The sequence below is a fragment of the Elgaria multicarinata genome, chromosome 2 (genome assembly GCF_023053635.1).
Source record: "Elgaria multicarinata webbii isolate HBS135686 ecotype San Diego chromosome 2, rElgMul1.1.pri, whole genome shotgun sequence".
NCBI lineage: Eukaryota > Metazoa > Chordata > Lepidosauria > Squamata > Anguidae > Elgaria > Elgaria multicarinata.
The window spans coordinates 65,382,887-65,409,881 of NC_086172.1; the positions used below are offsets into that span (position 1 = coordinate 65,382,887).

At 42.6% G+C, this 26,995-nt stretch overlaps 1 protein-coding gene across 2 annotated transcripts; it reads left to right on the top strand.

Moving 5' to 3' along the window:
* Nucleotides 1–714: 714 nt before the first annotated feature.
* Nucleotides 715–26,995, top strand: MARCO (macrophage receptor with collagenous structure). 2 transcript variants are annotated; one of them, XM_063118641.1, is made up of 18 exons: nt 715–874; nt 4,669–4,770; nt 7,235–7,393; nt 10,338–10,382; nt 11,855–11,908; nt 12,474–12,536; nt 12,656–12,688; nt 13,324–13,377; nt 13,484–13,528; nt 15,830–15,937; nt 16,843–16,950; nt 17,815–17,859; nt 18,982–19,065; nt 19,152–19,205; nt 21,202–21,246; nt 23,127–23,171; nt 23,458–23,634; nt 26,739–26,995. In XM_063118641.1, the coding sequence occupies exons 1-18, from the start codon at nt 766–768 to the stop codon at nt 26,867–26,869; spliced, it is 1,461 nt and encodes a 486-aa protein (XP_062974711.1). In that variant the 5' UTR covers nt 715–765; the 3' UTR covers nt 26,870–26,995. The 2 variants fall into 2 exon arrangements, with proteins under 2 accessions (XP_062974711.1, XP_062974712.1); XM_063118642.1 differs by lacking the exons at nt 12,474–12,536; nt 12,656–12,688.

Consider the following 26,995-nt stretch of genomic DNA (forward strand, 5'->3'; position numbering starts at 1 on the left):
CCTTGCAACTGCCATAGAAAGAACTGCATCGGCTACTTCCTGAGACTGCAAATATGGCCTTGGAGGGAAGGGGAGGGAGAACAGAGGCCAGGATATGAGAAATCCTATGGCCTCTCCAGGCCAGGCCAGACCCTGCCAGCACGTTCTCTCTACATGAGCTAAAAAGTTCATCTAGAGAAAACACATTTAAAAGGAGGACAGAGAGGCAAAAATCATCCACACCACTTCTCCCACCCTGCTGGCTGTAGCTCATCAGGGCACTGGATACACAGAAGCCTCCAAAATCGGAAGATTTCTTCTGTGGCTCAAAATTGATTTGAGGAAAAGATCCAGAGTGAATGTAATTGTTTACTATCTCTGAAGTCCTTTTTTATTACATGGTAATTAGGTGAAACCAGCAGCTTAGGCTAGTCCAACGGTAAAGTCATCATTATGAGAAATTTCCAGAAACGACATTCATGCTGACAACTGGCATTCACACTGCTGAGTAAACATCTTACATTCCAGCTTGAGACCCACAATGACCAGCCTAGTTAGATGTTTTAAAGGAAGTGTTAAAAAGATACCATGTCAGATATCTTTCTTTTTTTGCAAGTCTAGTTAAAAAAAAGTCACAAGCCAATAGAAAATGTTCATCTAATTGTATGCATTGCATATATCCAATAGATAAAATTAGGAAGCCCGTTTTCTCCTCCTTCTTTTCTTCTTCTTGTCCTTTGCCTACGTTTATCCTGACAGAACTGTAGGATACAATAAACTTTGATCATGGAGACCTCAAGCTGTTACAGTGATGATGGATTCTTCAAAAACACGTTAACTCATTCAGATAAAGTGAAGTTTACAACAACCGGAATAACGGCATTTGAAATAAATGGTAAAGTACTTTCACCATTTGATAATAATACAGACTTGAAAAGGAGAAAAGCAAGCTATTTGATGAGTGAATGTTTCAGATTACTTTTCTTTTGGGAAGTTTAACTGGGTTTTCATTGCATAACATGGCACTTAAATTATTGCAATTATTGTAGCAGAATATCATGAAGTATCATGACGACTGCAATCCTAAATGCATTTACTAGATAGTTAAGTGTTGTTGAACACAGTGGCTTTCAATGGGATTGCTCTGCACCAGGGATTCCTAGTATTAACTTTATTTGCACCCACGTACTAACTGTACATGTGCTTCGCATCAGCTGAGAATGCTATGTGCACGTTTAAAGATGCAGTCTTTCGCCAAAGTATAGAGCAGCACACTGTCCCACACATTACTTCTGTTTATTTCACAGAAATAGGAACAAATTAAATATGCTTATACACAATCTTATTTGATACAACATATGTAGATTTTGTACTCAACTACTCCAAGCTACAGGCTAAGGATTCATGGATTTTGTTAATTCTGTTCCATCTGTGTTCTACAGTTTGTCAGGCATCTTTTGTTCCATTGACCGCTCATCGATGGAAACCCATTTTTCACAATTTACCAAACTTGAGTTCATGTTGGAAAGTACAGAATTGCACAAATGTGCATTTGCCTCCCCCCCCCCAATTTGCATGTTCATGCTTTAGGCTATGGGGGGGTATGCCTCGTGTGTGTGTGTGTGTGTGTGTGTGTGTGTGTGTGTGTGTGTTTTTCAATGTTTTTATACAATTAAGTTTCCCTACAATTCCAGAAAGTAAAAAACTTTCATGAACTCATGAAATCCAAACTCATTTGAATCCATTGTGTATTTGTAGTGAAAAAGAAACTGAGAATTGAGTTCACACAACATTAGTTGTTGGTTGTTAGTTATTAATATGACGGTGTCTACATGAGCTGACCATTCAGTGGTGTGTTGATCCATTTCTGTGAATTTCTCAGCATGTGTTCATATCTCAGTTTACTCTGTTTAATCCAATATGGGGATTTTTTTTTTCAGTTCAGGTTGAGTCAGCCTGTGGTGCTGTGTTGAATCATTCACAAACTCACTCAAAAAAAAAAAAAAGCACTATGAAGGCAAGTCATGTTTGCTTGGCTTACTTCATAAAAAATGATGTTATGAAGAAACCCTAAGACAGGGGAATCTCAGGTCACTACAACACCATGGACACAATTCTCTGCACACTTATTTGGGGGATGAATCCTAATGAATTTAGTAGTAGGAGAGTCTTGCTTGCGTGTAAACATGCATAGGCTAGACCCCGCACAACTTATTTGTAGCTCTGGGGATCCATGAAATGGGGAGCTTTGCCTAGAAATAAAGCAAAGTTTAAGCAACGTTGAAGTAACAATCTATCACAGCTTGCTTTTCCAAGAACTCTCTGTTAACTGTAATCATGCAGCTTACTACAATTCATGTTTACTCATAAGTAAGTCACTGATTTCCATCATAAGTACTTGTGCAGGATTATGGCCTTAAACATAGGGTGACCATATGAAAAGGAGGACAGGGCTCCTGTATCTTTAACAGCTGTACTGAAAGGGAAATTTCAGCAGGTGTCATTTGTATATATGGGGAATCTAAGGAAATTTCCTCTTCATCACAGCAGTTAAAGCTGCACATGCCCTGCCCTCTTTTAAATCTGGTCACTCTAGTATAGCTCCTGCAGCTTTAACTGTGGTTTAACGAGGTTCTCCATATATACAAATGACACCTGCTGAAATTCCCTTTTCTATGCAACTGTTAAAGATACAGGAGCCCTGTCCTCTTTTTCATATGGTCAACCTACTTAAACAGTAATACATCAGATGACACACTGGCCACTCTTTTGTAACCCAAAATGGCAGAATCATATTACTATTAGGGATGTGCTCCGCTCCGATTAGGAGCATAGAAGCAGTAGCGGATTGGCCTGCTCCGCCTTACCCAGAGGCGGAGTAGGAGCGGACCGCGGACCCCCTAGAAGCAAGGCGAAGAGAAGCGGCCATTTTTCGGAGCTCCGAGTTCAGGCGGAGCGCTCCGGTCGCCATCTTGAAAACATTTCGCCATAGGATTGCATTGCGGCAAATAATCGCGCATAACTACGTTGTTTTTGAAGCTATCATTCTGAAAATTCTTGTGCACAGAGAGTCGTGGATGGGGGTCATTTTGAGACCACTCTCACCTCTCTGCGTTGTCTGGGTCGCGTGCTATATTTTTGTGAAAATCGGGTCAACCGCGCGGCTCAAACGGCGTTTTCGGCTTTTCGCCCATAGGATTGCATTGAGGGAAAGAATCGGGGATAACTGGGGGGGGGGTTTAAGCTATCATTCTGAAAATTCTTGTGCACAGAGAGTCGTGGATGGGGGTCATTTTGAGACCACTCTCAACTTTCTGCATCGTACGGGTCGCAGGCTATATTTTTGTGAAAATCGGGTCAACCGCGCGGCTCAAACTGCGTTTTCGGCTTTTCGCCCATAGGATTGCATTGAGGGAAAGAATCGGGGATAACTGGGGGGGGGTTTAAGCTATCATTCTGAAAATTCTTGTGCACAGAGAGTCGTGGATGGGGGTCATTTTGAGACCACTCTCAACTTTCTGCATCGTACGGGTCGCGGGCTAGAAGTTTTTAAAAAATCGGCGGGAAAAATACCTTTTTCAAAGGGCTGAGGGGCAGAGTCAGCTCCCGGTCATGATGATCCCAAAGTTGGAGGAGGGCATAGGCAAAACAGGTAACTTGGGATTCTGGGAAACTTCTCTTTCTTCATCTGAACGGGCTTTTCCCCGTGTTTTTTAACACAGTAGCCCCACCAAATGCACAAACACAACCTGAAATCATATACTAAGCCAAGAATAAGAGATAGAAACACAGCACTGCTCCCCACCCTAACCTTGGTGAACAACTGAATCGATGTGGTGCAAGGGGATGAGCTCCCCTAGGGCATCTCATCGTGGACGTGCCCCCACTCTCTCCTGCACTGGAAGGCCATTAGAGCCTTCCAAAGAGAGTAAAACGGTGGAGCAATGCCTATCATGAGTTGAAGTGAATGGTCACTTTTCAGTGGTGGAGCAATGCCTGTTATGAGTCGAAGTGAGCGTTTTACTTCTTCTCAGAGCTGTTGGTGGCTGTCAGTGTCTTGAACTGGCAGCTACTTCCCCCTCCCCCGGGCACGTCCCCCTATTGCTGGTAAAAGACAGATATAGCCTTTTTAAAAAAATTCTTCTTGCTGTTTATTGAGCAACACTGCTGCTTTTAATTCCACCCCTCCTTTGTTTATTGATTGATTTATTCCATTTTATATGCATTACTGGCTTATCCTTGGCTCACTTCCTTATGCCCCCAGAAATGCCAGCTGCATGCCTGCCTGCCTTCCCTCCCTCCTCCCCTGCCCACCTCGCAGGGATGTTGTGTGTGGGGTGCCCGATTTTCAAAAATTCGCCAAAAATCAGGGGATGATGGGATTGCTTTGAAACTTGGCGTGCGTGTGTATATCCCCATGAGGTGTCATGGTGCCAAACATGAGGTTTCTAACTTGAACAGAAAAAAAGTTGTATAATTTTTTAGCTTTCAATGCAAGCCTATGGGGGGGGAAACGGAGCTCCGGATCCGGATCCGGAGCTCCGGGCGGAGCGGAGCGGAAGTGGGCGGAGCGGGGGCGGGGCGGAGCGGCCCGATCCGGAAAATGGCGGATCTGCAAGTGAAGCGGAGCGGGGGGTCCGTGCACACCCCTAATTACTATGTGTCTTTTATTCCTCTCCAAAACTTTAGAACCAAAAAGCAAGAAAAGGAGATGCAAATGCTGTATTCAGGCTGTGCTTATAACATACCTGCTTATGCTCACTGCAGGCCTAGGAGTGTTGACCTATCAAGGTAATTGCTCTTACATGATGTTTACTGTCCTGAATCTAAAGTCAATGACATTTGTAGAGCTAAAGAGAGCTCTTGCGGACACTCAGCAGATAAATCTGGCTTTCAAGAACAGGTTATTAATTTATTGCTGTATTTCAAATCATTAATATTGGGAGGGTGGCAAGGCTTTCTTTCTATATTTAAAGGGCTTTTAGTCAATCTTACCCTAAAGCAGACTCCCCAGATATGTTGGACTACAAATCCCATTGCCCCCCAGCCAGCATGGACATATTGTTGGGGATGATAGATGTTGTAGTCCAACATATCTGGAGGGTCCCCCAGTTTGAAGGAGGCTGCTCTAAAGTCTCAGAAAGCATAGGCATAGAAAAATATACATATCTGTGAGTGGGACCTACACACATTGCTACTCAAAAAGTCAAAAACATTTGAGAGTGTTTTCAATGTGTCTTTGAAAAATGAACACAAAAGGATGCCCCATTCACCAAGGGCAAATTCCCAGCATACAAATAAATGTGCCTCGCCACAAGCTCTGACATCCAGCTACATGCTAGACACATTTGTCACTCAAGGACCCTAATGACAGCCTGGACAGACTTTTAAATGGCTTCTTCTCCTGCCGGATAATCATGTCTTCTTCTTCTTCTTCTTCTTCTTCTTCTTCTTCTTCTTCTTCTTCTTCTTCTTCTTCTTCTTCTTCTTCTTCAAACACAAAAACTTTCTACTGTTCAGTATAAGTTTCTGTGATCATGAGAAATAGCCTGGGACTGGCAATATATTGAACCAGCCTATTTTATCCAAATCATTTCAGGCACTGGTCTTCAGCTGGTGAACTGTACCTACTGGGTCACACATATAAGGGGCACTACTGTTTTCCTTTCGGTTTATATTTTTTGAATGCACACACACAGAAGGACAAGAGGGGTGGGGAGAGGAGAGTGCAGAAGAAAGAATTGGGGGGGGGGAGAGAGAGAGAGAAAATCAGAGGAAAAGACAACCAGAGAAAAAAGGCAAGAAAAAGGAGTGAAACAGATGGTCATACATAGCCAAGCTGTAAAAATGGTCAAGCTGTAAAAGCTGTACATGGTCAAACTGTAAAAGTGGGGCGCATGCAGCAGGTTGAGGTTAAAGGTGCATCATGGGGCTAAAGCCTTGCAGCTGGCACTGTAAATGCCCATGCAGCGAGGAAATGAAGAACCATTTCCACATAAATGAACATCACTTGATTTTCTTGGCGCTTAATGGTTCACAGCTGAGGCCTGAAATGTACATGGGAACGGCCACTTGTGAATCACCCGGAAAGAAGACACATGCATCACTAACAAAGGGGACAAAAGGGAATGCCAATTTGCATAAAATGTCACAAGTGTAGATATAATGATTGTAATTTAAATAGGAATATAGAATATTTCACCATTACGTGGAAGACTGATCAGGTGGCCTGTGTGCTTTGCTCAGTGTGCTGTCGGAGGGCAACTTTAAGGCTCAGCCCTTCCTCCTGATGGTTCTGTATCTTTAACATGGAACTTGACAGGCCATAGCCATAGCCCTTCAATTAGAGGACACCTTCAAATAAGAGGACTGTCTTCTGTAAAAGAGGCCACCTGGCTGCTCAGCAATGGCAGAGAAGCCACTGCAATGTGGCTGTTCCCATCTGATGGAAGTAGTGCTTGAAAGAACTTGATTATGTGGTGAGGCTGGATATGATTGCCTCCCATGGCTTCATCTATGCACCCGAGGCCCTGGCAATGGAAGTGTTTGCGAGGTAACCAATTTGCAGACCCTGCCCACATGATCACCATCCTACAAACATTTGGAGGTAGTGTATGCAATGGGCCAGAGTATGAGGTGGCTCTTAGTTTGGAAATGTTGTGTTTGAAGAAGTGATGTGGAAGTTTTAGCTGTGGTGCTGGATCATTCAGAGATGGAAGCCATCCCTGCTACAATCACTAGCCACTGGGCTTCTGCTGCAGCAGTTGCACAATCACATTTCATAAGCCAGTAGTAGTAATGGTAATAGATGTGCTGTTTGGCTGGCCCTGGAGCGGAGAGGGAGGATCACTTTCCCCCAAGAATAAAACATGTGATAATTTTGCTCACAAAATGTGATATCTCTGCAACAGCAAGAGAAAAGACAGTACAATTATGGCACTAAAACATGGCTCTCTGGAAAGACAGGGGTTTATCAACATGAGTTTATCAAAATGGGAATGTTCTTCACTTATTTACACCAAGCAGGATAAATGGTTTGAAAACCGTTTATGGAGTGTGTCATGAGCCCCAACGATTTTCAATACTGTTCCGAACCATTTTAAAACAGTAGTGTAGTTCCTGCCTTAGTGTTACATTACCACAGGGCTACATGAAAAATGCAAACAAGCTTAGAAAGCCCATGCATTTGGATAACAGGTAGTGAGCAATATTGTGCATTACTTATTTCATGACTTCCTCTCTTCTATTTTCACAGTCTTTTTCCTTCCACAGTCACATAAGCTGAGCTCTGATGTAGATAACACCACAAACTTAACAAGGATGGAAAAAAATTGGATCAGAAACTTAAAGGAAGAAATCCACGTCATCAAGCTGAGCAACCAAAATTTACAATGGAAAGTGGCCAACATAACACGTACGTCCACACTTCACTTAGTCTGTAGGATTGCTCCACTTGTGCTCCCCCCCAACAGTCATAGTGCTCATATTAAATGCTGTGAACTCTGTGTACAAAATGACAATGACTCTCCATATACAAATGGCAAATCTGTAGCTCAGTGATCACTTTCTGAACATTGTCATATGCCTATCCTTTCTCTGAACTCCAATGGAGGAGGGACCCCAATAAAGTGTATTACACAGCTCCCCCCAAACATGGAAACAGCTCTACCTTTGCCGTTAATTAAAAAATAAGGCCCACAAAGGACTTTTTAAAACTAATTGTGTTAGCTAATAACTTTATGCATTCTTCCTTTACGATTATTTTATTTTATTGTGATTTTAATAACAATAGTTTGCAACTGAGAGGTACTGGATGTGTTATTATTATTTCCTGCCTTTTTCCTCTTGCAAGGAACTCAAAGTGGCTTACATAATCTTCTTCCTCCTCTCCATTTTATCCTCACAACTACCCTGTGAGGTAGGTTAGGCTGAGAGTCAGTGACTGGCCCAAAATCACCCAGTGAGCTTCCATGTCCAAGTTTGACATTTCTTCAATCATAAGTCCATCCCCTCCCATTTGTTCATCAGTCTACATTTTAAAGAAACCCAACTATGAACATTTATATTTAAAGTTTAAACTGAACACATTTCCCCCTAAAATATTCATATATATATATATATATATATTCCCCCTAATATATACATTTTTGTATGCATTCTTCCCATAAATATGCATGTTATATGCATTTTTGAGCCTACAATTGTAAAATTCAGAGAGAGTGTGCAATCCAAAGAATGAAAGTGTCCCCGTCTGCATATTAGTTCTGGAAGTGTGAATTTGGTCACTTCACTTAAAAAAGCAGACCAAAATCCTCCACACTCCTAGTCCTGGGTCCTTAGATGAGATGGGGTGGGTGGAGAGGATACTGCCAGCTGGACACCAAATTAGCACTGAGTCAACATCTCTTAACAGGGGCTTAAGGAAACCAGTGGGCAAATAATATCAGAACCGACATCCTCCTATCCAACTTTACTCATATCTTTATTTATGTATTTATTTATTTACAACGTTTATATACCACTCAATTATCTAACGCAGATTCCAGAGTGGTGAACATAGGTATAAACCGTAAAAGAAAGAAGATTTAAAAGGCAAATTAAAATTGTTCAATTTATAAACAAAGGAACCAGAGAAACAGTGGCTAGTCAGTTGAGGAAGGCTTCTCAAAACAGATTTGTTTTCAGGAGGTGCTGGAAGCAGCCTAGTGTTGCTGCCTGCTTGACCTCCAGGGACAGAGAGTTCTACAGAGGGGGGCACTACATTAAGGCTCTTCTCCTGGTGGATTCCAATTGGGCCATGGGTCCTCGTGGAACCACCAGGAGCATGTCCTCCAATGACCACAGTGATCGGGCAGGTTGGTATGGGAGAAGGAGCTCTCAGGTATCCTGTGGACTACACAATGACCAGGATATATTTAACAACGAAATGGGGGGAATGTGGAATCAAGATGAATACACATACACACACATGCAATGTAAAAGTAAAGCCAATAAAACTGATCACCACAGGTTATTGAGTCATTTATAGTAGCTACTGCAGTGGCTAGCAATTAGGTCCTCGCTTTTATTGAATATGTCATTAACACATTGACCTAGTTTGCACATAATGAGAATCTACCATGGGTGAATTTCCCCGCAGTGTTTCTTGTCGTGATAGTGACTGCTGTTTTGAATATTTGATCCATATTTCAAGGCATGTCATTATATGTGAACCCAGCAAAGGTGAGTTCTTGGGTTGGTTGACAAGCTACCCAGAACCCCCCAACAACCCACCCTCGCCAGGTTCACACCTAACAAGCTACAGTGCACTCCTGCCACAGCTCAAATATTCAAAATGGCAACTGCCACTACAGTAAGGAGCCCCGCAAGGAAATTCACTCAAGGAGACTTCTCATTCTGTGCAAAAGACCAGCAGGCAATTGGAATCCACTTCCTTAACCACAGCTTTCTGCAATGTTTAAAGCTGAGCTTACCAATAATAGCTTAGGGTTGTTTGGAGGAGCAGGGTTAACTACAGGTTTAAGTGGTTTTATGAAGAAGCCCAGCTCATTTATGTCAGCTTGATGCAGTCACCAGAGGACAAATTAATCACAGAACATTACAGTGGCGCAGTTCTTTTGTAATGACAACACATGGGTGGTTAGGTCATGTGTTGTTGGCGTTACATGGGAGCAAGTGTCATGCCTCCTACATAACTGCTGATTTCACTGCATCTGGTTTTTCAAACAACCCAGGAATGTCCTGTTCCTGGTTTGCTTGATGCAACACTCAAAGCCAGAACTCTGAGGATGGGGGTTTGGGAGGACGAACAACCCAGTTTGGACCCATGGTTTGTTGTTAGGTTAAAACTCTGGGTTCAGACATCGCATCAAACAGATTTGAGAAACCAGATGCCAAGCGGAAGTGGTGAGCACATTGGAGGCAGCCTACTTACTTGCTCCTGCATAGCCCAAAAAATTCATGGATTAAACAACTCATGAATTGCTGTAATATGCAAACCACATCAATATTTTGGAGTACTCCAAGGAGAGCATAGGCTTTCTTAGTAGTTAAAAGATGTATAACCCGCCTTTTAAGGTAAACCTTTCCAAGATAGGGTACAACAAAATTTAAAGCTATATAACTTTATATAATTTATATAAAGCAATTGTAGAAACAATGATAATAATGAAGTCAACATTCCCCACAGAAGCTACCCAAATGGTATATGTATTGTCAAAATTCTGCCTAAAAGAATTTCTCCTTGAAGAAGAAGAAAATGATCTCCTTCATGAAAGCTAAAGTTTTTATTTTGGTTGTAGACTCCTTTTGCCATTGATAAGTATCAAGATATTGATAGGTATGAATATCTTTTTCAGAACAACTTGAAAGCAATGAGATCCAAGGATTTTCAGGACCTCCAGGTGGGTAAATAATATGTTCCATTAATCACTTCATCTATGACTCTTGCCTAATTCTGGTAAAGCAGCGGAGATTGGATCAACAGTGAGTTACATTAGTCAAAGTCCAACAAACTGATCTACAGAAAGTTTATGCTAATTTTCAGCACCTATGCAGAAAAGGTCTGTGAATCAGTATATGCAGTACCAGACAAGTTGAATCACTTTGAAGAGGGATAAATATCCCCAGGTAAATTAACCTTATGGTTAACTGCTGTTCTTATTGTTTACTTACTTATTGTTTATTTATTTGAGTGTATAAGTGTATTGTATGAGTAAGGGGTTGGAAGTTATTGTTTTAAATAGTTGTCTGATTGCCTCCTTGAGTTCCCTCTCTGTTAAATAGGTTGGATATAGCCCTTTAAAATGAAATATTAAAATAAAAGTTAAGTTTTAAAAATAGTAGTGAGGGCAAAAAAAATTGGTTAACTAAATAGTCAGGCCCAGTTCATATGCTACAGTAGAAACTGATTTGCATGACAAATGAAGCATTCACTTCCTTCTTTATATCCCACCCTTTTCCAAGGTGGCATGCATAATCCTCTTCTTTTCCATTTTATCCTCACAACAATCCTGTGAGGTAGATTGGGTTGAGAGTCTGTGACTGGCCCAAGTCACCCAGTGAGCTTCCATGTCCAAGTGGGGACTAGAACCCAGATCTCCTGACTCCCAGTCTAACACTCTAGCCATTACACCACACTGAGCTTGTTCAAACAACGTGCTAAGCCACAGTGGTTAAGAATTTTGAACTAAACATTATGGCTTAGCACATCGTGAGAATCATGACTTAGTGTGTCATGTGAACCATTTCTAACCATGGTAGCTACATAACTATGGTTTAAACACACTCACTAACCATTTGCTGCAAAAGGATAAGAAGCCTAAGCATGATTTAACGTGTTGTCTGAACAGGCCCACTGGCTTCTTCCCTGGAATAAGTGATTTGCATAGCCTCCAACATAAATTTCCATGCTGTATACTACTGCATTGGCTACATATTCATTTCTGGACTCAATTTAAAGGCAATAACCTATACAGTCCTAACTGGTTATTGAAGGAATATCTCTAACCATATAAACCAGCTCAGGCCTTGAGATAGTCCTAAGGAGCCTCTTTATGCATGCTGACTCTATGTCCTATAACTTACCTTTCCAATTCTCACATATGTTGATTTATCTCAGATTAACTCAAATGCAGTTTAGTTTAACAAATACTTTTAGTTTGCATTTAAATGTTTTGTTTTGTTTTTGTTGCTTCTGACTACTGTATTATTATTTTATTTGGAACTTTGTAAATGACCCTGGAAATGTTTGTTTAAAGAACAGTTGAAAATCTATTACATAAATACATGTTAACTTAGTTTCCAAGACTTTTTTTTTTCCTTTCTGGATCCCATTATTTTTGGATCTCTGAAATTAAGGTTTTCTTTTCTTCAGGTCCCCAAGGAGAGAGAGGAATTCCAGGAACAAAGGGAGACCAGGGCAATAAAGGTTTGTTTTCATGCACGTATATTATGAATTTGGAGCACACTGGCCCAATTCAGATGTCACAATTTAAAACAAATAATTCATAAACTGAACAAGCCATGTGCCCAGCACACCCTCCCTCCTTTCTCTTCCTTTCTTTCCTCCCTTCATGCACTCAGTTTCTTAAACCACAGTATCACAGGACATCCAAACCACATAACTGTGGGTTCCTTCCAAACCAGGATATATCACCAGGAATGCCCACATGACTCATTCCTGATCTAATAAACCATCATTTATCAGATCACGGTCATGACATCTGAACCAGACCCCTGACTGGTTCATTGAAAAATACAGAAATATATTTGGAGTCAGAGCTCAATCAGTGAAAATGGCAAGGGGAATGAAAATGACAGCTAGTCCATGGCCTAGATAGGCAGGCGAGGTTGAATGGGAAACCCAACAAAAGATGGAGCTAGCAGGTGGCTTTCGTTCAGCTAGCAAAGACATGGTTGGAGCTGCAAACATTTGCAACAAGCACATCTTAGAACAAACTGCAACAAACACATTTGTTTTGGATTTCTTTCAGGTGATAAAGGTGATAAGGGAGACGCCGGATTAAGAGGAAGTAAAGGAGAGCCTGGGCCGAAGGGTAAGCAAACAATATGACATCCCTAATAATCAAGCAGAGAGAGGAGAGATACTTAATACATCTGAAGCTGATTATTTATTTATTTATTTATTTTAAATGATATTTATTTAATTTGCCAGGTATCGGATTTCCTGGACCAAAAGGAGAAATCGGTAATTTGTTTTCTTCTGGCACTATAATACATGTAAAGTATTGCTGTAAGCACTGGAAAATTCCTGTGATAGTACATGATCCTAATTCCTAAGAAGGTAATCCTGCACTTATTTTCAGCTTGCAATGTCCGTAGAGTGCTAGGAGCAAAGGCCAAACTAACGTTACATTGAAGTGTAGGCAACAGCTGTCCCACCCATCTCTGTAAAGACCTTTTTTCAAAGGCAGGAGCAGTAAAAGAGTTGCCCTCCAGATGTTGTTGGACAGCAATTCCCATCAACTGTAGCCAACATAGCCAATGGTGAGGGATGATGAGAGTTACAGTGCAAGATCTGGAGGGCCACAAGTTCTCCACCACTGTCTCAAGGTGTTTGGAATTGCAGTAACACTCTGAAATATTCAGCAGAAAATCCCAATCTCAATGGGGCTGACTCCCAAGTAAGTGCATTTGGGATGGCAGCCTTACAGTGCAACCCTATATCTTTCCACTTAAGAATGAGCCCCACTGAGTTCAATGGGACCTATTCCCAGTTAAGTGTGTATAGGATAGCAGCCTTAGGTGCATGGCTAACTGAGGAATGCTAGGAGCTAAACATGCATAGGACTGCACCCTTAATGTTTTTATTTATATTTTAAGGAGTTCCAGGAGTGAGAGGATCTCCAGGTGCCCAAGGAGAGAAGGGTGAAACAGGTAATCAAAGATGAATCATAGATCTTGATGCTGAAAAGCAGGTGAAGTTCCACCTCCCTTGCCAATCATCTTTATTATAAATACTTTCTCTATATTTTGATTTCAGGAACTATGGGACCAATGGGATCAAAAGGAGAAAAGGGACTGCCAGGTATTTCATCTTTCAGTTGCTCACTATAGATGAACATTAGTTAGCATTCTACATATTTTGATTTAGGTTGGAAGATATTATATCCCTCTACTGTCAGGACGAGTGAACCCGGCATTGTGTGCAGGAATTGATCTGAATGCAGAATTTGCCCTCCCCCCTTTACTGCTTTCTCTTAAAGTAGACCCCCAACACACACCTAAAAGTATCATTCATTTTGTACATCTACTTAGGAACTTTCCTGGCTCAAACCAAAGGTCCATCAGCCATGCTGGCTTAGAGTCCAGAGACAGATCTGGGAACCCAAGTTTGGGAAAGCCTGGTGTAAATATATGTAACTTGAGAATGTCCATTTTTCAAGTATTGCAGCCAAGCTAAAAACCAGCAAGGCCCATTCATTACGCTGTACAGCACCATGTACATTGATGGTGCTATATAAATAAATAAATAAATAAATAAATTAATAATAATAATAATAATAATAATAATAATAATAATAACCATCCTGGTGGCAGTCTTGCTCTGAATGAAGTTTCAGACACTTCAACCAGAGTGATAGGGGAAAAAGCTAAAACTGCACACATCATTTTCCAATAAGTTCAAGGTGTTGCTTGACCATGTTGAAAAAGTAATCACTCTGAAACTTATAATCCCAATTTAGAAATAGTTATCAGAACATGTAACACTAGGGACCTTGCTAGACCCGGCTGGATAAGCCGGCAGGGAGGCGGGGTGACGGCACGCTAACTTTAGCGCGCGCCGCCCAGCCTCCTAGACAGCCGACGTGCAGGGACTACGGAAGCTCTGCAGCGTCGGCTATATTTTTGTTGTTGTTAAAGGGGCCACGTGTGGCCCGAAGACTCCAGAGAAGGTAAGGTTTTTTTAAAAAATTAGCCCCCCACCCTTTTTTAAAGTAAGCCCCCTGCCCCCTGCCCCCTCTTTCCCTGCCCTCTCTCCCCATCCCGTCCCCTGTGTCACCCTTTGCCATACCTCCCCGTCCTGTCTCACCCTCCCTCGTTGTCCCGTGCCACCCTGCGCCACACCTCGTCGTCCCGTGCCACCCTGCGCCATACCTCCCCGTCTCGCCCTCCCTCATCGTCCCGTGCCACCCTTCGCCATACCTCGTCGTCCCCTGTGTCGCCCTCCGCCCTCCCCCTCTCCTGCCGGTCTGGCCTTCCCCCCCTATCTCCCCCCCCCAGGATCCCCCCAGCCCGACGGGCACAGCGCTGAGCACTGTGCCCAGTCCGTGGCTTTTCCTGGCTACTCGCGAGTAAGCGAGTAACCGCAAAAAACCACGGCCCCTGCTAGACGTTCTGCAGCCCCAGCCTCAGGTGGGGCTGCGGAAAAGGCACGGCATAAGCGACTTCGCTTATGTCGCGTTAAGGCAGGTTTCAGTGCGGCCTGGGCCCGGATTCCCCTGTGCATCATCTGGAGGCACAGCAGGGAAACCGGGTCTCAAAGCACGCTAAGGCCTCGTCTAGCAAGGCCCTAGACTAGCACAGGACTAAACTAGCACAGGACAATTTCAATGGCTGCCATGTGAGAATTCATTGGGTTTAGACAACTGATGGTCTATTCATGTCACCACCCATCACTGGCAAGCTCGTTTTCCCAGTTTGCAGCATTCATGTGTCATGGCAAGAATCAATAGGTGATATAAGTTTCTGCCAATGAGATTTCCTATGACATTTGCAAAGAATGCGTAAAATGTACACCCAGAGTCACATTATGTATTTTATACAACTTCAGCCGGGAGAAAAGCTAGAATAAATGATGCCAGTGGGCCATTCCTGCCGTTGTCATCTGGCCTGCAGAGGGATTAGTGGGAGGCAATTTGGCCTTCAACACATATCTAAGGCTTAAGACCTGAAACGACTTACATCAGAGTAGTTCCAAAGGAAGTAGTAGAGCTACAACTCTACCAAAAATGGAGACGGGGGGCTAATATGTGCTCAAAGTTCTGCAGTGATTGTAAATCTGTGCTGCACCAGAAAAAAAAGTTGGGGACTTAGCCCGACTTTTTCGGTGGGAGTGAGGTCACCCTATCTCTTCCGCCGTCTGACCTTGCTCCATGGCCAATCGCAGGGGGCAGTCCTGGTGGATGGCGACCAGTGATTGGTTTCCAGAAACCAGGAAGAGGGTGAGGCGAATCCAGTACCTGGATGACCACTGGAAACCCTGTGCTCCCTCCTTGGCCTGGGGATCACCCACCGCCATCCTGGGTAAGTGAATCCGCAGGGTTTTGGGGGAAGGTGCCATGTTATTTAAAAACGTGTGTGTTTGTGTTTATGTTTTTGAATCCAGGCTTAATTGGGCCTGCTGGTGAAAAGGGCTCAAAAGGGAATCTTGGGCCAGAAGGGCCAAAAGGTGAACCAGGAATACAAGGACAAACGGGAGTTAATGGAATTCAAGGTGAGACTGTTTGCCAAGAGAGTTATCCCTGTGATTGTAGGAAACTCATATGCTAATGCCCCCTTTAAAAAAAAAATTACCTCCTGACTGAATTACAGTGGAAAACCTTGTTCAGAATCTACCATGGGTTCCACTCCTACAGCTGGCCTAAACATTATTTGAAATAAATGCAATGCTGGACATCCACAGATGAAACAGTCAAGCCATCCCTTCACTTAAGATAGGGTGGGGGAAGTTGGGAGGATCTCTTGAGCCAAATGGTTCAGAGTTACTATGTTCAGCATCCTCTGCACACCCCACCCTCACCCCCATGACACCTGATCCGCATTGCTGTGCAGAAACAGAGGCCCCAATTGGCAGGAAATTCAGTGGTGGTAGTAGGTGGGCATGGGGCCATACCAGTGGCCTAGGGGGGGTTGGGGGCACATGTAGCCTGTGGGTCACCAGCTGGGCTCTCCCCATCCTATACTCACATTATCATTTGTTGTTTTTAGATATATGCTCTCTCTGTGTGTTTGTAAATAGTTTTTAAACTTTGTATACTATATTTAATCTCCTACACACAGCAGGAAATGGCAGAATGTTTCACTACAGCCAGAAAAATCAGATTTTCCTGGTCTTCTTTGTGATGGGAAAATGAACAAAACGGGTGGGAGGCAGATGGCGTCCTCAAAAGGGCCGTGAGTGCCCAATAATGAGTGTGCGATAAAATGCTTGTCTGATGATGCACTGTATCACATGATTGTCCCTAATGAGGTGGATATGAATGGTTGTTATTGTTGTCATCATTGCTCTTGTTGTTATCAATGCACCTAAAGCCAAACGAGGCTTTAATAAAATAAAAATGAAGACAAATCCCTGCCTGCGGCATTATAATCTGAAACCAGTTCAAACTTTCTAAATAGGTCTTCCAGGACCCCAAGGAATCCATGGTGAAAAGGGAGAGATGGGCCCAAGAGGACCAGGTGGTAATGCAGGAGAGAAAGGTGACCAGGGAGACCGAGGCTTCCAAGGTGAGTGGAAACAACCAAGTGCCCACCCTCAACCATGTGTGCCATTCTTAGGCTTCAGAGTGGCCTTATTGACTGAACCACTGCTGAGGGTGGAGGAAGCAAGAGGAGGTCTTGCACCAGCGGTGGTTCCTGCTAGTGCAACATCATTAGCCCAACAGAATTTTAGCATTAGATTCTACCCTATGTTTCTGGGTTGTTGTTTTGTCAAACTCCTCATGCTGACAGTATTTACATTTTCATGTAGCCACCCACCTTAATCATCTTTAGGGACCATATGAAAAGGAGGACAGGACTCCTGTATCTTTAACAATTGTGTAGAAAAGGTAATTTCAGCAGGTGCCATTGTTATGCATGCAGCACCTGGTGAAATTCCCTTTTCATCACAACTGTTAACATTCCAGGAGCCTTGCCCTCTTTTGTATCTGGTCACTCTAGTATAGCTCCTACACCTTTCACTGTTGTGATGAAGAGGGAATTTCACCTAGTGCTACATGCATACAAATTACACCTGTTGAAATTCCATTTTCTATACAACCATTAAAGATATAGGAGCCCTGTCCTCCTTTCCAGATGGTCACCCTATTACTGTCACATGCCATTCTACACTCCTAATCTTTCTGAATGGTTTTCTCTGTAACCGTACCCCTAATTCTACCACTGTACTCTCTCTTTCCTATGGGGCTAACAACAACTATACGCATAATTTTAAAAGGTGAACTCGATCATACAGAAGCATGATTCTATTTTCAGTATAATTTCCTATTTATTCCTCATGTTTCTTAGCACTCTGCTAGTCTTTTTCGGCTACCTGCAAAGCAACAAAGCAAGCATCTCAATGTTAACAAAGTATTTATGCTGTTTCAGGCCCAGTGGGTCCTCAAGGTTCGTCTGGACCACCAGGAGATACAGGTACATTATGATGAATGCATGCATTTTAAGCACTCTGTTTTACCATTCTGTGTGTCTCTAAAAAAACCTCTGTATTTTAATCTTATATCAATTTTGCTGCATGGTTTTATCCTGGTTGTGCTTTTTATACTGTATTTTGTATTTGTGCTTTTAACCTGTTGGTTGTTTTATGATGGTTTTAATTTTTGTGAACCACCCAGAGAGCTTCGGCTATTGGGCGGTATAAAAATGTAATAAATAAATAAATAAATAAATTTTGAGGGTGGATTGAATTAACAGGATTTCATCAGCACATAACTTCTCTAAACAGTACAATCTTGTGCTTGTTCATTCAGAAGTAAATCTCACTGTGTTCAGTACAGGTTACTCAGGGGTAAATGTGCTTACGATTGTAATCCTATGTGCACTTAGGATTGTGCATTACTTCCATAGGATTTCACTGATAATTGCAGTAGAGATGTCACCAGCACAAATTTAAGAAGGCATAACAAAGACAAATATTGAAATGGTTAAATTCTAGGTTGTTGTTTTTCTAAGAAAAAGTGCAGTGCCGTTGGCTTCTCTGGCACTGGGGTTTTGTTGTTTTCAGTTTTGTGGACAAGTGGCTGAGGACTGCTCCCCCCTCCCTTACACTTGCAAAAAAAAAGAGCAAATGCTGATCAGCTGTCATTGCCTGATTAACAGATGCTTCTACATTCCATGTACCCAAAAGGCTTTTGTTTTCTCCCGGGTTGGTCAATGAACTGGGCTTCTATTTAATTGCAAAAAAAGAAATCTGAATCTCTCTGGCCTTATTCATCCCAACAACTGTCATGCAACTTTATAGATTTGCAGCCTCAATCTGTCCTTATTTAGCTAAGTGAAAATAAAAATAAATAAGAAGAAACAGCTAAAGATAGTCTCTCGCTATATTTCCTTTGTCGTGATTCAAGATTCAAGAAGAGAGGCCCATGGGATGAAGGCTGGCAGAGAAATTCCCATGTTGTTCTGATGGCATCTACTGACTCAAGTGGTGTCGTGTCCTGCAGGGTTAAAACACCTTCCCTCATTTCCCAGCTATGTGACAAGTCCTTCACTGCCTTGTTTTGATTCTTGATAAACATTCTTTGGTTCACTTACAAGGTGCTGCTGGGGACCCGGGCCCATCAGGAAGTCCTGGTCCAAAGGGTGAAAAGGGGGAGAAAGGAGCACCAAGTTATCTTCAAGGTACAAACATAGTCCATGTTTCTTACTCTATTGAAATATTGCTTTCTATGGAGTTTCTGATGTGTTCTTCCTCCCTCCTCCTCCAGGTCCAGAAGGACAGAAAGGCGACCAAGGGGAAAAGGGTAGCAAAGGAGATGCAGGTATAGATGGAAATGAGACATACTAGCTCAGTGTATGTGGAAAAACACACCTTATTCAGAGCGAAGTGAGGTGCCTATACCAAGGAAACTAAGGCCTTAGCTAGACTGGGCTTTATCACAGGGCGAAACCCGGGATTGTCCCTGTGTATCCACATGACACACAGGGGATCCCAGAATCAGGGAGGGACAATCCCTCCCTTGCCCCGGGATAGAGCCCTCCCCTTTGGGCCCACTTTTTCCACGGTCCTGGGCTGAGCCCAAGAACGCAGAATGTGTGGCCCATTGCCGCAGTTTGCTGGCTCCACGCGATTACTCGTGTGGAGCCAGGAGCTGCGCCCATTGGGGTTAGGGTGGGGGGAATGGGGAAAGTAGTTAATTTTTTTAAAAAACTTGCCTTTAGCATATGAGCGTTCGTGCACTCCATCCTCTTTAAAAATAAAAAAATGGTGGGTGCAACGCCTCTCTTCCTGAGGTCATCATGCCTCACATGTAGACGGAGGAGGGATCTCACCTTAATCACAATGCGAGATCTTCCCTTCTCCATCACAGACTGTAAGGTAAGTCCAGCTAAGGCCTAAGTGTTTCCTAAGTTCTCAGCTCCACATGTGAGCAAATGACATATGGAAATACTTTCTGCAAACACTTAATCAAGTGCATGAGACCCTTATGACTTGCTGTGGCAGAATCTGGATTGTTAATGTTTTAATTAGTTTAGTTTAATACTTCCAAAGAGCACACATCTGCATGGCAGATGCCCTGTTCTCAAACTGACATTGTGTGAAATGGTGATGCCAGATACATCAGCCTGTCTTTATGGAAACTGCTGTTGGGTGCTTGGCTTGCCCCACAAGGCCTTTTGGAAGATTATTAATGAAGGGTGCACTTCAGCACTGTAAATTTGACATTTAGAGGAAGATCTTTGCAGTTGTGGCAGCCATCCCGAGGGCCATGTTCTAGAACAACGGTAGGTAACCTGGTGCCCTCCAGATGTTTTGGGCAACAATTCCCAGAATATCTGGCCATGGGCTATGCTACCTGAGACTCCTGGGAGTTGTAGTTCAAAACATCTGGAAGGCACCAGGTTGCCTCGCCCAGTTCTTGAATATCAAGCAAAAGTTCTCTTCTGCAACCACCCTGCAAGTGGCTTGACTAGATAACCTACAAGGCCTTCTCCAACTCTTATAATTCTAGAGTTGTTACATATGAGTAGGGACAGATGGATCAGTCTATGACCAGTCCATGTCAGTTTCATATGGATGAATTCATTAGTCCATACTATCCTGAGTCTGTATGCTGAGGCTTTACAACCCTGTTCTAGCCAATACAGGTTTAAAAACTGCACTACAGAAAGCCACAGCACTTAAAGCCTTCTGTGAAAATCTCCTGAGGAGAACAGCCCTGGAGTTGTCCAATGCTCATTCCTTCTTGCAGTATGCCTTAACACAGGATCTCTTGCACTTTGGTCACTATGGCTCCACTGCTTCAGTGCCTCCATCCACATTTATCCCTTTTGACCACCGGACTGTACTCAAATATTTTCAGTTGAGTCTGGTGGCTTTCTGAACTCCCTAAGGTTCAGCACCTTGGACAGCTCCTTGGAGTTCTGGCTGGTTGTATCTGAAACCCAGAATGGATTTACAGCTCCACCGAAATCTGATCCACCAGCTTCCAGTGAATATTTCCAATTCTAATATGAAGTGGTGCAGTGTCTTCCATCAGAACTATATAAATGAAATACTTCTGTATATTTCCTGGATTGTGTTTGTAAGCCATAAAAGCACTCTGCACCACACATTTCTGTTGGGTTTTGGTGGGATTTTTATTTTTTATTTTTATTTTATTTTATTTTTATGATAAAGCTGTGAATTCAAAGGTTTATCTCAATACATGTATTGGAAAATAGGATACTAAGAAAATAACATTTGAAATTGCCACACTCTTTGGATTTGTCAACATTTTAAGATACTCTGATTTCCCCCCACCTCCATTATTTTAGGCTTACGTGGAAGTAAAGGGACAAAAGGAGATGTGGGAAGGCCAGGTAAGGTACTTTCTGGAGTTCCTAAATGAAACCAATAGAAGTTCAATAGGATAAACCTTATTTAATTATTGTATTATTGTCTTTACATTCTGTGCCTTCAACACTGATAGTGTTCCCCAGGGTGACTTACCATTAAAATGAAATAAAAAATTAGAAGACAGTGATATAAAAAACACACACACAGCAAGACCTAAAACTGCAATACAGTCCTGAAAATAAAATCTGAAGAGAACATAGCATAATCCAACACTCCCACCTGCTTAAAAGGTGAAAAATTCAAATTCGATTTTATAAGACTGAGAAGAGAAAAACTTCCCTACCTAGCACCAGAATAATGTCAGCATAGGCACCAGAAGAGCCTCCCTGGAGAGAGCACTCCAGAGATAGGAGGCCATCTCTGAAAAGGCTCTCTCTCTCCAGTCACCACCTGCTGCACTGCAGAAGGTGACGGCATCCAGAAGAAAGCATCAAGTGACGATTTTCACTGAAGGTCTTTAAATAGAAGCTGATTCTGTATGGTGGTCCATCAGTAGCTCAATAAAGAGGGTTTGCAGTCCTAGGGCACATAGTAAAAGAAAGGCTTTCACTGAGTTTCTAATGTGTCACAGTGTATACTGGGCCTCTGCATTCGGCATGGATTGCAACTTTATGCGGTTCTAGATCAACAAAGCCAATGAAGATGTATCAGCTGTATTTGGGGCTAAGTTTTATCTGGTTTCTTTTTGAATGACTAAGCATATCATCAGAAATCAGATTACACCATTGGAAAGAGTAGCCCTTTTTCTCCCATATTGATTTCAACATCTGATCACTTCAGGATACAACCAGACATACTGTACCCATAAGATATCCAATACACTATTAATAAACTTCAAGAGAAATGCAGTTTCTTTGGAGTGCCATATTTCAAGAAGGATATTGACAAGTTATAGCGCATTCAGGAGAGAATGCCAGAGTTTATAGAGTACTAAAACGTAAGAGTCGGTTTATACACTGAAGTAGGAAGACAAAAGATACAAGGGATTCATATTTCCATGAGATGTGGGTGATCTTGCCTAAAGAGAAATCTATGAGCATTGAATGATAGCAAGAGCTCATAGATCTTACCATGAGAAAAATCCACATCCCACTTCCCATATTGCATGAAAAGTGGAGAGGCATCCCTCTTTGCATTTTCAGAGCAAACCAGCACTACATCTGCATTAGTGCATTCACTCCAACTTTGCATTTATAGAGTAGTCTCAGTTGTTCAAACCATTCATTATCATAGTAAACTTTGCAACAAATGTGAAAAGTTAGGCTAGTATTGGCCCCATAAGTAGGGGCGGGGGGGGGGTGACTGAGAAATAATAGCTTGCCTAAGGCCACCAATATATTCATGGTGGTAATGAGATTTCAGATTTCCCGGTTCATAGCTCAGTCTCTAAGCCACTACACCATGCCAGTTATCTCTAAACCACACTTTGCAACCATGGTTAAGCTGGCAAACCTATACACACAGTTACCTGGGAGTAAGCTCACTTGAATTCAGTGAGACTTACTTCTGAGTAGGCACGTATAAGATTGAATTGTAAAAATGGGGTTTTGAATTGTGCTTTGACAAAAAAAAGCCAATGTACATGGGATGGTGCACCATGTTTGGCTCAGAAAAAGAAAGGAAATTTCTACCATAAGGCAGGAGGAGGGATGGAAAGAACAGAATGTAAACATCATGGTGTGGAAGAGTTCCTCATTACAGCTGTACCAGGCCAAAGAGAAAAGGCTTTGCTTTTCATCTCTAAAAGAAAGATCAAGATTTGAAACTTGTTACTGCAAAAATTTCAGCCAAATTGTCCAGATGTTGCATCAAACATTTGTTCCTTTTTCCTGTGTTAAATTAGGATCTCCAGGGACACAAGGGTCAAAAGGCGAAAAGGGTGTTCAAGGTAATTAACATCACCCTTTCTCTCTCTCTCTCTCTCTGTCCCCCAATTATATAAAATTACACCAACCAAAACTCTGTGGAGTTTCATTGTGCATTATAGAGTTCCACATGAGCTGGGGTTTCTCTACCTAGTTCAATGTCATACAGGAAAAATGTGAAAGGTACAATTGTGATCTTGTTGAAAGCTTCCTGTTAATGTTGCATTGCTTCTTAAATGGTCAGCTCCTGTTCCCTGTTAGGGGAAAGTTTTAAATTATTATTTTTTCCTTTCCATTTTCAAATAACAGTTGGATACAGTCCCATCTTAAGACTTCATGGAGGATTTAACCGTGGCCGAGTTGAGATTCTACATGACAGACAATGGGGTACCATATGTGATGATAAGTGGGACGCAAATGATGGATTGGTCATATGTCGAATGCTGGGATTTACACGTGTACTTAATACCTACACTGCAGCTGACGGTAATCTACGAATTCATTCCCTTGCTAATTTAATCAGGTCACAAAATGAAAGAGTCAGTTCCATGTGATATGACTTTATTCAAAATAACAGGGTAACAGGCTTTTTTCTCCGCTTTCTTTACCATCCAAAATATGTCACTAGAGCAGAGAGAGGCAAAAAGCAGCATTATGCTCACCCTGAAAATGAATTGGGTCTTTTGAGCATTCCAACTGAATGCTTGAAATCCCTTGAGTGGTTTTCTGGGGATTTGAAAAAATACTCAAAGGACATGGTACCCTCACTATCTCATCCCCAAGGGTGGGAAGGCTCATGTTGAGGGACAGGTCAAGTTAACAGACAGCAAAGGCAGCTCCCTTGAAGATGGGAAAGTGTCATGATTCCAAGCCCTCTCGCAGAGATGTGAGTCAATAAAGAGGTCTGCCATGCAATCCACAAAGCTTTATCCAGTAAATAGACATCTCTTCACACCTGAAGGGAGTGTGAATGCTAGGAGCTATCCTCTAAGCTGAATTAGCCTAACAAAGCAATGCAGTTGCCTGACAACTAAATGGACAGTTTCCTGCTCTGCCTGACAGGTTTTTACTGAACCCCTCCTTCATGGAGGGTCTTCAAGTTGCAACCTCTGGCAAGTGTCTAGTCTAGTGGACCACCTCCCACCTCCTCTTAACTCTGCCTGCTTGACCCTGCAGCGGACTCTGGGATCTGTTAATTCCGATGCTCCCTCCCCCTCCGACGAAGAGTGTGATTCGTGGGCGGAGAGAGAATGATCTCTGGGCCTAAGCCCTCTGTTCAATAACCCCTGGGGAAGACTCCTCCTTGACTCCTGGAGAGTCTTAGAGAATTTCTTCCCCTGGTTCCTGTCTTGGCTAGTCTACATCTTCTTCTTCAGGATTCATACCAGGGAGACCGGGCTTGATCCTGACAGAAAGTCCTGCTGGACTTCTCTTCCTCCCCTGGCTGATTACAAAAAGTAAAGACCCTGATTTTGGCAGCATCTTTTTCCACTGTGGATCATGGGGGTTGTAGTTCGATGATCCCCAGTGGAAAAATTAGACAGTGGGTAGGTGGACATTTTTCTCCCTTTCTCATGATGCTAAAGCCTGGAGTCATCTAATGAAACTGAATGGTGAGAGATTCTGTACAGATAAAAGAAAGTATTTCTTCACACAGCACATAGGTAAACTATGGAGTTCGCTACCACAAAATCTAATGACGGCCACCAAGTTATATGGCTTTAAGAAGGGATTAGCCAAATCCATGTAGGATAAGGCTATCAAAGGCTACTAGTCATGATGGGTATATATTACTTCCAGTATCAGAGGCAGTATGCCTCTGAATATCAGTTGCTATGGAACACAGTCAGGAGGGTGCTGTTGCACTCAAGTCCTGTTTGTGGACTTGCTGTGGGCACGTGGTTGGCCACTGCAGGGACAGAATACTGGTACAAAATGGCCTTTGGTCTGATCCAGTTTGGGACTGTTCTTAGTTTCTTAACTTTCCAAACAGTTGGGGGGGGGGGGAGAGAAGCTCAGCAGGACTCTTCTATCTTTGGGGAGTTCTCTCCCATCTGCAACCCCATCGCTCACCCCCCAAAGTAAGTGATTGTTCTTTTAGAATAGCATCCAGCGGAGGTGGGGTGAGCGAGCAGATCTTTTGAACTGGGATGTGCACATAGTTGAACACTCCTGCTTGAATTTTGGCACTGCCTCTACACCACAGTGTAAGTGCAGATAGTGTCTCAAATGTGCCCAAGCTATACAAGAGCTCTTATAGGAGGGTTGCACAACCTTTACAGCTCCAAAGGCCACATTGGGTGTCTGTTGGGATGCCAGGGTCCTCACATAGGTGCATGAATGCAGGCATATGTGTGCACACTAATTCATAGGCAAACACAACTATCATTCACACACAGGGTTGCTGGGGGAGGAAGGCTGAAATCCTGATCTGACCACTGCTTTGCCACCACTATGAGCAATAAAGCAGCGATTCCACCAGCACACTGTGCTGCCAGTCAGCACAGAGGCTGGGGATTTGGAGCAGGGGGATGACCAGGTATGGCTTGGAAGACCACTTGTAGCCCATGGTCTCCCTTTTTTGCACTGTATTATAGCTTCATCCTACCTGAAAATCACATCCTAATGCTCTTTCCATGACCCAAGATCTGGGTCTGTTGAATTCTGTACATTAAAAAAAAAAAAGATCAGAATTTGCTACCAGGAAATCCAAGTATCACAACTGCAACTCAGCATGTAAATTGTACAGATATAAGGTTGCAGGCCTTTTCTTTGGCTATTGCATTAGAACATGCTGCAGTCTGGAATTGTTTGCTATATAATAGGATGGTGAGAAAGGAAAGAGGAGGAGGTTTGAGGATTAGTAGGGCCCTTCTCAAACAAATATTTCTGGGGTGAAGGGGATAATTTAAGCAGTTGTTAATCAGTTGTGTTGTGCAGGATTCATACGTTTTTTCTGAAAGTTAGCATATGTCCCACTGGGAAATCACACATGTGCAGTAACCAAGCAATATAAGATGTTTACTTGTAAAATACATTGACTTGGTGTGCATGTAACAACAACTCAGTTTACCCATCATTTCTCTTCCAGACAATTGTGAAAGGTGTAGGTTGTTGTTGTTTTTAATTTCTGGGTTGATTCCTTCCTTCTTTTCCTACCCACCCCACACCCCTGTATCTAAGATGCCTTTGCAGCACTCTAGTCCTGGCAAGTAGAATGGCTGGGGGTACAGGGATTACAACTCTTGTCTGTCACCTCTGTAGCCCAACAAAAGAACCCATGGTTCTAGGTTCGCATGTAACAACAACTCATAATTAATACCACTCAGAGTTCACAACCGTTCTCAAACCAACAAAAAATATAGGTTCCCTTTCTAGGTTATTTGTGGTTTACAACCAATACTGAACCCATAGTTCTGGGTTTGCATGTAACAACCCAGGATTCCACAAGCCATACTCAACCCACACTTTGGGTTGTCATTACGTGTGAAGCCAGTCATTATGAATTTGTTGTATGTTACTTTATCTTTTCATCTTATGCTGTGGTAACTCATTATATCTCTGCTTATTTACTTTCTGTCTAATATCAGGTTCTGGAACAATCTGGTTGGATGACTTGGAGTGTTCCGGAAGTGAACAGTCCATTGATTCATGCACTAAACCTGGCTGGGGCGTCCACAACTGTGCTCATAGTGAAGATGCTGGGGTAGAATGTGGCTGAAGACACTTCTGCACTGAAATCTGTACAACAAAACCTAAATATATAAAGAAAGACTTATGGCACTGCCATTCAGTGTGTATCTATGAGCTGTTTTAGATAATGGATTATTTTGAAATCCTACAGGAC

Coding starts and splice junctions, on each gene's coding strand:
- MARCO (XM_063118641.1), top strand. CDS start 766: ATGGAGACCTCAAGCTGTTACAGTGATGATGGATTCTTCAAAAACACG. Junction 11,909..12,473: donor GGGAGACCAGGGCAATAAAG/GTTTGTTTTCAT, acceptor GATTTCTTTCAG/GTGATAAAGGTGATAAGGGA. Junction 12,689..13,323: donor TGGACCAAAAGGAGAAATCG/GTAATTTGTTTT, acceptor TTATATTTTAAG/GAGTTCCAGGAGTGAGAGGA.